At 46.5% G+C, this 13,071-nt stretch overlaps 1 protein-coding gene across 6 annotated transcripts in view; it reads right to left on the bottom strand.

Annotated features, from left to right (window-relative positions):
- The window catches only part of RNF216 (ring finger protein 216), a 173,358-nt gene that overhangs the window by 74,499 nt on the left and 85,788 nt on the right, over positions 1–13,071 (bottom strand). The window contains exon 14 of one of the 6 annotated variants that reach the window (XM_081257482.1): positions 3,516–5,390. The exons of the other annotated variants lie outside the window; for them this stretch is intronic. Within the exon in view, the coding sequence (XP_081113608.1) occupies positions 5,220–5,390 (171 nt within the window). The 3' untranslated portion in view covers positions 3,516–5,219. Of the gene's footprint in view, positions 1–3,515; positions 5,391–13,071 lie in introns of those variants that run through there. 6 annotated transcript variants of the gene reach the window in all.

The following is a 13,071-nucleotide window of genomic DNA, read 5'->3' as shown; positions in this document are numbered from 1 at the left end:
AGGGCTTGAACCTGTGTCCCCTGCATTGGCAGGCAGATTCTTAACCACTGCGCCACCAGGGAAGCCAAAAAGGGTTGCTTTTGATAAAGTATGACTCAGGCTCCTAAATGAAGATAACAGTCAACATTACTATGCAGATCACTGTTTTTTAATCATCTTTTTTTTTTTTTTTTTGCTGTGCTGTGCGGCTTGCAGAATCTTAGTTCCCTGACCAGGAATTGAACCCAGGCCCCGACAGTGAAAGTGCTGAGTCCTAACCACTGGACGGCCAGGGAATTCCCAGATCACTGCTTTTTAAAGTAAAAGTTTAAGAGATTCTGAATTCAAATGTTGATTGAGTGAGAGATCAGAAAAACAAACAAATGAAAACATTCGAAGAATTGGATTAAGGAAACAACCTTTCTTCCTTAAGTGGATCTGCCGTGGCTCCATCCCTCATGTCAAGACCTTAAGACAAAATAAGTTCCTGGGATGTAGCACCACCACCAGGACCACTCATGCCCACTGGGAGAGCCGGGGGCGTGGAACTGGAAGGAGTGCCTGCCCTCCCATGCGGCCTGCTTCAGCATAGTGCTGGTGTGTGAGATGTGGGAAAAGGGAGAGGATTTACTTTCAGTTTTGAGAACCATGATTCATTCTCCCTACATTCTCTCAATTCTGGCCGTATTTTTAGTATTAAAAAAGAAAGAAAAAGAAAAGAGAGGCAGATCATGAAGCAGGGAACATAGAAGCCCACATCCTTTCAGTTCTACCATCAAATGATTAATAACTGCTCACTTTCGTGAAGCTGTTTTCTTTCCAAGAAAAATATAAGCTTTGTGTCCTCTCAAAATGGTTTTTCCTGCTTTTCAACAATTAAAAAACATTATTTCAAAGTAGTTTTCCTTTTCTCCTGGACTCAGGGTTGTAATTGTATGATAGCACACTTGAGTAAAATAATTTAGAAATGAAGCGTTCAAGAAAATGATACGTGAGGGGGCAGGTGACCCACGTTTGCAGAGTTCAACTGTCTTACAGTTTACTCATACCTTTGAAGTCCCTTTCTACTTCCTCTTACTCTAGAAGACATGGTCAGTGTACCTGAGAAGCTGGGCAGGCTTTTGATTAGAGATCAGTTTGCTAAGGTTCCCCAGGTGACATTAAAGGCGGCTCCAGCGGCATGAAATTCTCCTCTCCCTGAAGCAACAACGGGAGGAGGTGCTGTCCTCACCTCTCACAGAAACCACTACACCAGCTCACAGGGGCCGTCAACCAAACACGCCCTTGCATAAGCAGGGCTCCATTCCATAGGGAAGAAGGGGGGCTGCTGGCCCCTGCCCTCTGGTAACGCTCTGCCGCCCAGTCTTTTGTACCTTAGGTAAGTGCACGTGCTCGTTCTGCCAAGCTTACATCTCCCAACAACACCGACGTGTCACATTCGCGCGAAGCTGGGATGTGGGGGCTGGATTCGTGCGAAGCTGGGATCTGGGGGCTGGAGGGAGACTTAACTCACATAGGCAGACTCAGACCTGGAGGTGAAGGGCTGATGCCAGCACACGGCACATGGCCAAGCGAGGGCGGAAGCCGGTTCCCCGCAGTCTCCCTGCAACGCCTCTCCTGCCACTTTAACACAGTCCTGTCCGGCTCATACCGCCAGCGCACAAAGAGCTCGCTTTCAAAGGGGTTGTTCTGCCATGATAAGAGTTTTGGATGTTTCAAAGTTCCGACAGAAACGCACCCTCTTCTCTAACCCTGTGCACAGACAGTGAGACTGGGGTGACCGATGTGATGTGAAGAGCACCTCCCCTCCCACCAACAGGGTCTCTGCTGGGTCGGCTTATGGTGAAGATCCACCTCTACCCTCAACAAACAGCACAGACACCGAGCAATTTTGCCTGACAGCAGTATTTTATTGTTATGACACTGTCTTGTGACCCACTTTACTCCCTGCTCCTTACTTCGCAGTAATTAGTAATGTCAGTGTTCTGGCTGGATTGCTCCAGGCCCATTAATAATGCAAGAGCAGGAACAGGATGAATGCATAAATGTGCAACAGAGGTTTCAAGGTTAAAAGCGGTAATGGGGGAGCTGGGGGGAGGCAGGCGGTGTTGGCAGAAGAGGAAAGCGTGTGTGTGTGTGGTGTGTGTGTGTGGTGTGTGTGAGAGAGTGAGAGTGAGAAAGTGAGAAAGAGAGAAAGAGAGAGAGAGAGAGAGAGAAAGAAGCAGGGAGGGTGTGGGGGAGAGAGGTGATGGGGAGTTAGTTTTAAATTTATTTTTTACAATGTCTAGCTTCCCTTTAGGGGCAGTATGTACAGCGAAGCACTTCTCAGTGTCCTTCATCAAGCTGAGTATAGTTTCTCCTCTCCTCTGGAGTGGACACATACCTCTGGCCACCTGGTGGGGAGGGTGTCAGTGCTAAGTCTCAGGCACTGAAGAGTTACCAGTGTATGAAACTGAGGTCAGAGGAAACTATGCCAGTATCTTTCAAACACCTTTCTGGTGATTTAAACGACTTCTCTTACAAAAGGCAATGCCTGCTTGTTCAGCAAAACTGGTACCTCCCCACTTAAGCTTTTACAGGAAAGTCAAGACAAGTGATGCAGAACAGGTCCCGGTCTGGCAGCCAGGTACTCCGTCAGTGCAAGAGACAGAAGACGATGTTGTTGCAACTGCTTCCCCATCTCTGCAAATCTCCATCCCACCGTGCTTCCAAGGGGGGATTTCAAAAGGTACGATATCCAACATTCCTACACAGATCTTTGTATTAGAACTGAATGACAGCAAACAAGCCTGCAAATTAGGCGTGGGAGAGGATTAGCATGGCTATCTGAAAAACATTTGCTTAGGAGATGGGGGAGGGGGCCCTGAAGCAAGGTGGACAGCCATCTGTGACTCCTGAGCTGTTTATAGCTACGTTACCTTCTAAGCAGACACAAGCTTTCACTTGTCCCTCACGTACCAAAAGTGAACTGCTTTACACACTAGGAAAGTAACAACTTTCTCTGCTGGTTTCACAACCAAAACCAGACATTTCAAAAGCCGGTGATAGCAATGCTTGGGTGAATCAGAACCCATCCTTACTTGTTAGTCAGAAATAGTCTCTGTGGGAAAAGGAAGCAGTTGGAAGCAGCCTTGAATCATAGTTACTGAAAGCTGTATCTATTCCCACGGGGCTCTGACTTCTGCGCCAAGGTTTTCTCACTGGCAGCATACTGTCCTGTGTGCTAGAGATGGGGCTCCTGCAGAAAGGCCAGCGAGAAGAAAGGCAGAGCTGCCAGAGTTCCAGTTCTTTCCACTGGCCACAAAATTGCATCACGTCACCTACAACCTGAGGCAAAGCACTCCTTTTGAGGGTGGTGAAGTCAGCCCTCACAGGGATCCAGGAGAAAGGTCCATGGGTTTGAAAATATACAAGCATGTTTTTAAAATCACATGTCTATCATTCTTTCCAAGTTCCCTAAAAACAAATAAAATAAAATCCTTTTGTTTTAATAAAAGTTCAGAGGTGACTGGGTTGATGAAAGTGGGTGCAGTTATTTTTTAATTGGAAAAGTAGTACACGCACAGTACTCCCCCTCTCCCGCCTTACCCTCAGAGTAAGCCTCCCCCAAAGCAATTCCCTGTAACCAATTTCTTATTTATCCTTCCACACAGATTTTATTCACATGTTGGCACCCATCTCCTCCTCTTCCCATGTGAGACCCAGATATAAGCATACAATACCCACTGTTCTACACCTTGTTTTATTTTATTTTTTTTACTTAATACCTCTTGGTGATAGCTCCAGATTGGCACAGCTGGACCCATGTCATTCTCTTTAATGCTGTGGTGTACTGGTTCACAAGTCAAATCTGTTCTGTTGCCTCTTGTAACTATAATCTTAACTGGATCACAGCCACATTCATTTGTTCACATATTGTCTACGGTTGCTTGCAAGCTACAAAGGCAAAGCTGAGCAGCTCTGACAGACTTATATGGTCCAAAAAGACTAAAATATTTACTATCTTGCCCTTTACAAAAAAAGTTTGCCAACCCCTGGTGTGTGCCATTGTATGAATGTCGATATGTAATCTGTTCCCTGTTGATGAACATTCAAGTGGAAAATGGGTATCCTTAAGAATAAAATTAAACTGTAAACATTGAGAGGCACTAAGTAAGGATGAGGAGGAAAGAGCAGGAACTAGCTGGAAGAAGCTGGCATGAAGAAGCAGGCGTAGAGAGGGTACTGCAGGGCAAGCTACAGCCTCCCAAAGTGTTACTTCCTTTTTTTAGAGGAAGTTAAGAGGTAAACTGTAGGTCTTTTGATAAAAGGAAATTCCCCTTTGCTGTATCAAAGCTACTCCCTGTGTTTGTGTTTTTCTAAGTTAGGCAAGGCTGCCTGAAGCATACTCTGACCAAATTAGGAAGCAAGCAGGCTGATGTCTCTAAGCTGGTCACCACATGGCCAGGACGCCCAGGCATGCATACAGAGAGTGATGGATGGGGAAGGAGAGACTCAATCCAAGAAAGAAATGCTATTTGCTTGAGAAATTAGCCTTATGAAAATTACACTTAATAAGAATTGGTAATTGTTCTTGAAGATGAAATTCACTTCCTGCTTCTGACAAAAAAACCCAGGGCTTCCAAGGTTTCTACATGGGAAGAATGTGTGAGGTGCACAGTAGAGATGAATTCTTTGGGGCATTTTTCTGTTTACCCCAAGGGCAGTGAAGATCTTGTGGAGTACCAAGGAAAAACATACCAATTAGCTCTCTGATAGATTAATAAGATATTCAGTTTTACACTACTGAGAAAAAAAGAACTTAGAAAGGTCATACTGAAAAAGACTTGTATAAATTTCTATTTGAAGACTGACTCCTCTCTGCTTTATCTGCCGGAAGGATAACGTTTTAAACTAGTCTTACACTTTCCAACAGGCTGAGGTACGTGACACTGAATCAGTCATTCACACTGAGCTTGTTTCTGCATTCTCTACTCAGTGATATTCTTTTTCAGGAATGACTTCTGAGTTAACTTTTGATTCTGAGCCAATGAGCTCAGAATCTATTCCGACCACCAGCACTATCTGGGTAATAAAATTTAACCTTGAAAATCCTTGCTTTCCTCCCACATTTCCAGATCAGCAAGATTCTTGGACATGATTCTTATTCCCTTAGGAATGTGCTCAGTTCAGTTCCAGTATTTGCTTTGAAATAAGACATGCAGTTAGAGTTAAGGTAAGTTTAAATGACAAAGCAAATCTCAGTTCTTCTTTACAGGAAAATCTTCAAGGTAGCCAGGCAAAAAGACGTGGGCACTGTTCTTGGCTCGGTCTGAGAACGTGCTCTCTCCAGCGCAGCAGCCGCTCCCCACAAAGAAGGCAGAGCCCAGAGCAGCGATCTGCACGGGTGGCCATGGACTGGCACGGAGCTCCTGTTGAAACAGCGTTTTCTGTGCTGTAGCTCAATTTGTGTTGAGTTGGTATCCTGGTTCCTTTGCCAGGCTGCATGGGGCAGGAAATTCGCAGCCCCTCTCTCCAAAGCGCTCTATATGTTGTCAAAATTGCTAAGTGTTTGCTTTCTACCTATTCCTTTATTGACTTTGCATATTTATTTACAATCACCTCAAGGACCCATGGATTTTACAGGTAACACTATAAAGAACAGCTATTTTTTGAAACCCTGGTTGAACCCATCAATTAAGAACTGTATTTCTATTAGTCAAGACTTCTGTGACTCACCTTTAACTGAGTCAAACTGTACACTAATGGACCACTGAGGACATACACAGGTTAGAGAGCTATCCCTGAACCCAAAGTTCACACATAACCAAAAGACGAAGTGTGATAGTTTCCTCAAGCTGCGTGAACCCGGCACTTAACCCCTTTCTTCGTCTGCACAGTGAAGATGTAGGGGCTGTATGAGTCCCCTCCACTCCCTTTATAAATCCAGCACCTACAATTACAAATGGAGAGAACCAAATGCCAGTAACATAGAACCACCCGGGCAGGCTCAGTGCAGTTCCCCCTAACAGGGTTTGAACTACACACTTGTGTCCCACCAGACGAGCGTGAGCTGTCGATGGTACCCAGGTAGATGGGAGGCCTTCCTTGCCCTGCTTTCTCCAACTGAGGCTGCTGCTCGGCAGCCTGGCCAAAGCAGTGATGTGGGCTCGGCCAACGTGCTGCTGTACCTACTGAGACGCGTCCCTCTCCCCAGCTTGTCTTCTGCTTTCCTACTGCAGTGCAGAAGTCACCACAGCTCTACACAAGCTTTGTTGCCCTTTTATGGTAGAAAAATGAATTGCCTGCCCAGCAGTGGAGCAGAGAGAGATGACAGAACGGAAAGTTGTCATTTGTTGTGGTTTTGGCAGCAAGGAAGTGTTCTCCCCTCAGCCACCCTTGGATGGACAGTGCACGCCAGGCATTCAGAGAGGGAAAAGCAAAAGCCCAGCCAAACTGTTCCCCGATGCATTCTTCCTTTGCCTGGGCGGCAAAGGGATGTGTTTATTTATGAACGGTATCAAGCCTCATTCTTGTGAAAATGTACCTTTTACAAAACAAGCCATAAAAAGGCTGTTTGTGTTCTGCTGAAAGATTTAAGCAGAGGTGTCCCAGAAAACATGGTTCCAATCAGATCTCATCCAAGGAACAGACTTCACTTCCTTGTGTAATGAGGATGTAGGACTGGAGCTGGGCAGGGAGGTGACCTCACTCTGAAGGAGGGGCTGTGGCTTTTACTGCAGCCCAGCGCAACCTTGGTCCCTGCCTCCCATATGGCTCAGAGGGACAGGAGAGTAGCCACAAACCCTAGATAAATGCAACTCCTGGGAAAACACACCAATATCCAAGTCCCTGTGGTAATAAACAGCAGTTGGTACCACAAGGCCTTAAACGGTTTGCACTTCTGTCAGGAGGCCCACAGAAAAAAAGCAGGTTTCCCAGCAGCTGGGAAAGCATGTTGTTAAAAGGAAAATTTAGCAAATCTCTGTATGCACATCGGAGTTAGGGAAATTAAGCCATCTGAGTGAGAAATTAAGCTTAATCCAACATGCTTTCAGCTGGAAAACAAGCCTTTTAAAATGTGTGGGGAAAAAACTTCGATGGTTACGTGGTTTCTTCCATGTTTAAAAAGCACCCAAGGACTAAAAAAACCAAACATACTGGTACGGAACTGTACCAAAGCAGCAGCTACTAAAGGATGTGCCCAATGTCTCATTTTGGGGCTCCCTCCACCCACAGGGGCTGTGCTCCAGGACAGCCCCGCAGGAGGAAGGGGCCTCCTGGACACCCGTGCCCAGGCTGTGTCCACCACTGGCCCTGGGCTGGCGCCTCCACCATCGCTCCTGATGGCTGCTGCCCCTCCACTGCAGCCCCCAATCAGCCCTCAGAAGACTGTGTTTCTTCAGGCCAATCCAACCCCATCAAGGCCTTCTGGAGAAGGAAAAAAATCACAGCAAGTACCTGAGGCACTACATAAACGGGCTTTGGGACCGGAGGGTTTGTTAACCGAGGACCACGGGAGCACTGTGCGATCCTAGGTCTGGCGGCACCAGACCCGTTACGATAACTAAACTGACAAGACTTCCCAGCTCCCCCAACATTCTGTATCTCATCTCTCCCCAACTCCCACTCCTCTTTCATGGCTCTACAAGGTCCACCCTCCTTGCACTTTGATCACATTGTCCCAACGTCAGGCCTGCAAATAGCTCCCTGGAGTGTCCAGAATTAGATCCCCTGTCCTTCCTCTGCGTTGCAGAGCCCTCTTCAATCTGGGCTCTAGTTACCTGCCCAGTGTCATTTTCCCCTGCTCTGTCACACTCGTCTACTGGCTGACCTCACATGCAGTTTTGCTCGTGTCAGAGTACCAGTCCCCCATCTCTGCCCGTTAGGTCCCAGTCAGGCGGAGACCCTGGTCTTTCAGGGAGTATTTCCTGACCGCTCTTCTGACTCCCTAGAGCAGTCACCATCACCATCTCACTATCTAACTGCCTTCACAGGAGTTGGCCTCCCCTGCCGAGACCTTGGGTTAGGGCTGTGGCTGCCCCTTTTGCATTTCTTCAGGCACGGCAGCGCTCAATAAGTATCTGAATGACCAGATTCCAACCAAGCAGTGATGTCCCGCCTGTCTTGGCACAAGTCTAGGCTGAGGGAGCGGCTCACAAACGTGTTCAGAGAAGAAGGAAGTAACGTCGGGGAGGATAAGGGGCAAGACCCTCGTCGGCTGCTTCTGCATGATGGCTGGACAAAGGTTTTTAGGAAGGACTGAGTCCAGAGCTCTAAAGAGGGAAGCACCTGCACGGCAGGCAGAGCCATGGAATGAAGGGTTTAGGGGCAAGTGTGCTACCTGGAGAGAAGATTCAAGCCAGGAGAGATACAGTTAGGTCAGAGTGGGCACTGGCCTTGGGGGAGAAAAGAAGGGTTTTAAGGGAGGCAAGAGGGCCTTGGAGCAAAGAGGGCTGTGGTCACAGGACAGGGAGCAACAGAGATTTTTAGCAGCAAAATGTGACAGAAGAGGGGAGAGGAAGGCAAAAGGACAAGCCGCTGTCAAAGACAAGAGAAGAAAAAAATTGCAATCTGTTTCACTCTCTTTGGGCTAGAATCTGGATCAGCTTCTAGGGAACTTTTGAAACTTAAAATGTTTTTCATATATATGCTTCTGATGGGAAATAAAACTGAAAAGTGCTTTTATGAGGCTTTAGGGATTTGATCTGAGAAATTCTCTTAGCCTACTTCTCTTTGAAAACCAAATGCCAATGCCAGTTTGAAAGCCCTCAGTATTCTAGAAATCAGAGACTCTGGACTAGAAGGACGCTCGAAAGGTCATCTGGTCTCCCTCCCGGCCTCGAGGCTAGACCGCACATTGCCAGTCGTCCTAGAGGAAGGAGAATCTGTCGAGGGCTGTACGTGAGCTTCTGCGCAGGGCCCCAGGCTCCTGGAACCTGTTTCACTGGTTACATTATAGTCTAGCGATCCATCTTGGATTCCTGATGGGCAGCTGAAGTCTGTTTTCTCAGGGAAGTTGGAAAACATCAGGTCACCACCACTTGTATGGAAGAATCTTGTACCAATAGAGAAACTACACACATGCAGCCTTCCCTTCTCCAGGATGACTAGCCCTTTAATCTTCTCACAAATAGCTGCTGACATTTTCCTGTTATGTTACAAATTTTCTTCATCTCTTAAAAAAGTGACTACACCATGAAATAGAATATTTGAGTGAAAGGTCTTGCCAGTTTCCAAGAGTGAGGTGCCCTCAAAGTAGTAAAGCAAAGTAGGTCAGAGCATAGACATAGAAAAGTCAAACACATATAGATTTCTGTTTTTAAATTAACTTATTATGAAAAAATTTAAATATATGCAAAAGTAGGTAATATAATGAACCCCATGTACCCATCACTCATGTTTAATAATTATCAGCTCAGAGCCAATCCTGGCTTCTCTAAACCCTATCTGCTCTCCTGTCCTCCCTCTTCCAGTATAATTTCAAAGCAAATCCCAGACTACACATCATTTTGTTTGTAAGCATTTCAGTTTGTATCTCCAAAAGACAAGGACTCTTAAAAAACCAACCATCATACCAAAATCACACCTAAAAACACACAAATAATGATAAGTAAGAAAACCTTGGATGTGATTCAGGGTTGTCACCCTGATGTTGTCACCTGCTAGCTGCGTGACTCTGAGTGGACAAGGAGTAGAAAGCCCCTAAAAGCCGGCAAGAACGCTGCTGGCAGGTACTGTGACTTCCGCCAGGTGTAACGATGATGCTAAACCCCCGCCGCAAGGAACCCTGACTAGATTGGCTCTGACTTTCTGGCAGAGCAGCACACTAGCTTTTGCTCGTGCTCCTCAAGCCAACCTCAGCGGACTGCACTTGGTTTCTCAGCACTGCTGAGTTACCAAGGTGATTCTGAGTCCATCTTCTCAAGAGACATTAGCATGTAATGCAGACGCAGAGCACAAAAGCTGCCATTTGGCTTCAAATGAGATGGCAAGGCTGACTCCTTAACCTCTTATACTGGAGATGAAGGGCAGTGGGTGCTGTAGGTCTGGGTGGTCAGTCCCACTTGGAGCGGTACACTGGCCGCAGATACAGACACTCGTTTCTAACCGTGGCCTGGGAGAAGGTCATGTGGCCTTTGGGAACTACAGAGATGACAGGCCCTTCTCATTCTCTGTTTGTCTCCAAACAGAGGACACTGAGGAGTAAAAGACCATTTACATTTCTCAGCTACAACATAGCAATCGGAAAATGACCTCAAATTCAACAGTAAACACAAGAAATTCCATCCAGTGGCAGCTTTAGCCTAGGCTTCACTCTGATTTTGCCTGAACATTCCTCTCTGCTACTGCTTCCTCCTGCATTCCTCCTCCCTGACACAGACACCCAGGGGGATACAGGGTGTTTTCGTGCTTGTGTTATTACCATAGCAACAATTTTTCTTCTACCTGGAAGGCTGGAAGCCCTGCAGTGCTCTGTGCTGAGAATGCAAAGAGGGGACACTATTGCTTTGCTCTCCAACATACATGCACCACACACAGACACACACACATGCACGCACACACAACACACACTCCTTCCTCAAGGACATCACGATGAGGATCGCTAAAACAAATTAAGATGCTGACACCTAGTAACACAATTAGTGAAAGACAAAAAGGAGGCAAATGACTCTATAAAAATATATTCTGTAGATTATCAATTCTTGAGGGATTTTTAATGTGAGATTTCTAAAGATTTTGAATCAAAATGCATCTCTCCTTTGATGAGGCCACAGGCACAGAAAAATGCGTTATTTTAGCAAAACGTCTAAAGGCACTTAACAAGTAATATGTGGTTTCCAGAAAGAGAGGCACTCAAAGCTTCTGATCCCCGTACGGTTTGTGAACAGGGTTAGGCTGCTATGAGTCTGATAAGCAATGGCTAATGGTGGCCATAAAAACCATGAAAAAGGGTCAGAGTTCCTATTTTAATAAAGTGCCCATACAAACCTGTTAATCCACAGAATCTTTTTCTTTAAGCACCACAGACAGTATATTTTAGTAGAGACCAAAACAACAAAAGACAGACAAGGAGGTGTGTCCATCTGCTAAGAGGACAGCAAAAGGCGAGCAGCCTCAACCTCCAGGGCTGCCTGCTGCACTGCACGTGCGGGTGATGGTCAAGACTCCAAGGTCAGCACCCTGCTAGGAAGACAATTACCAACGAATCATGGAGACGAACCAAAGGTTTTTAAAACTATTCCCTTTGTGACTAATTCTGAGTTCTCCAGCCCAATGTACTGTCAGTTTTGTTTCTAGGTCCTTCCTACACTCGTCTCTTTGAATATCATTCCCTGAGATGCCAATCCTTCTGGAGAGGGGTTAAAACAAAATCAAGGAGAAACCTGAAAGGAGGGGACACAGCAGTGGTGCAGACCAAGCAACTGAGACATGGAGAGCAAACCCACGAGCAGCCTGCTTCAAGACACAGCTCTCCCCAGGGCAGGACGGGGTTCTCTCTCAACTTGAACACTGTGGGCTGAACTGAGAGTGGTTATTTCTGACAGAACATATTAGTCAGCAAAAAATTTAGCTTCAAAAATCTATCCCCTTTCCACTGTGGCATGCTAAAAAGAAATGAAATTTTTTGAGTACATGACTTGAAAAATTAAGGTAAGTGAGGAGTCCTCTTTTGGTCCCCTGATGGGACTTCACATCTGCCTACCTTAGGGGAACTCTGTGCTCTTGTGGTAAAAGATTTTACAAACCTGGGAGAGGTTCCTCCTTTCTAGGAATTCCTGTCCTCACCTGAGCCTGCACTGCACCTGCACACACTGTCGGCATCAGTCTCTGCCTTCCTTGTAAGGACAGCGGCTGTTTACTGACTGAGGAAGTGCTGGGCAGTGGGGTAAGTACTTCAGCTACATCACAGCATTTAACGCCCCCCCCAACCCCCCTGGTGTAGATTTACTGAGATAAAACTGACAAGCCATTTACTTTTCACAAAAGCTCCACGACATAGGTGTAATTGTTCTCCTTTTATAGATAAAGAAAATGTGGCTCAGGGAGATGACGTTTTTACCCTAGGTCACAAAGCCAAGAAGAGGAAGAGCTGGAATTAAAGCATGAGCAGGTTTAATAACAAAATCCCTGTCTTATCCACTATGCCAGACTGTCTCCTTAGCTGCATCATAAGCAGCAGCATGGATTTCTTTGATATTTACAGCCTCAAGGCACCCAGCACAGGGCTGGACCCAGAGCTGTGCATCCATGAATATTTCTCATGTAACTGTATTCAAAAAGAACTCTCAAAACAACGAACTTACTAATAAAGCCCAGCAAAAAAAGTACGTGTCCCAAGCAATGCTGCTGGAGAAAGGCAAAGCCTCTTCATTCTACAGAGAACAGGAAGTTCTGTGATTTGTCTCCTAGAAGGTGGCAACATTTTAACCCTTTAAAGCAGCTTCATTAAGAAGCACCAGAATGTTCTCTGGGGGCAAGACAGAGCAATGCCCATTTCCTGAGGGTGAGGGAAGTCGGGAAAAACCCGAGGCCCAGGCTGCTGCTCTGCCCTCAGGCCCCAAGTCCATACTGACAGCTGTGTCTGGACCACCTTGGCTCTGAAATGCACTCCACCATCTGCTGAAAAGTCAGCAGTCACCCTCTGAGAGTTTCAAGGGGAGAAATCTGAGGGGCTGTGCCAGCCTCCAAGGGGAAACAGGCATAGCGGCACTGCTTGTGCCCGCTTACCAGTCCCCTAAGCTTGGAGATATCATGGGTTCAGTTCCAGACCATGGCAAAAAGCAAATATGCTGTAAAGGGAGTCACATGAATTTTTTGATTTCTCAGTGCATATAAAAGTTACGCTGACAGGGCTTCCCTGGTGGCGCAGTGGTTGAGAGTCCGCCTGCCGATGCAGGGGACACAGGTTCGTGACCCGGTCCGGGAGGATCCCACATGCCGCGGAGTGGCTGGGCCCGTGAGCCATGGCCGCTGAGCCTGCGCGTCCGGAGCCTGTGCTCCGCAACGGGAGAGGCCACAACAGTGAGAGGCCCGCATACCGCAAAAAAAAAAAAAAAAAAAAAAAAAAGAAGTTATGCTGACAGTATACTGTACAATGTACTATTAAGT

This window comes from Mesoplodon bidens (assembly GCF_964165515.1).
Source record: "Mesoplodon bidens genome assembly, chromosome: 15".
In the NCBI taxonomy this organism is placed as follows: domain Eukaryota; kingdom Metazoa; phylum Chordata; class Mammalia; order Artiodactyla; family Ziphiidae; genus Mesoplodon; species Mesoplodon bidens.
The sequence above is the reverse complement of the archived record's forward strand: the minus strand, read 5'-3'. Positions and strand labels throughout refer to the sequence as shown.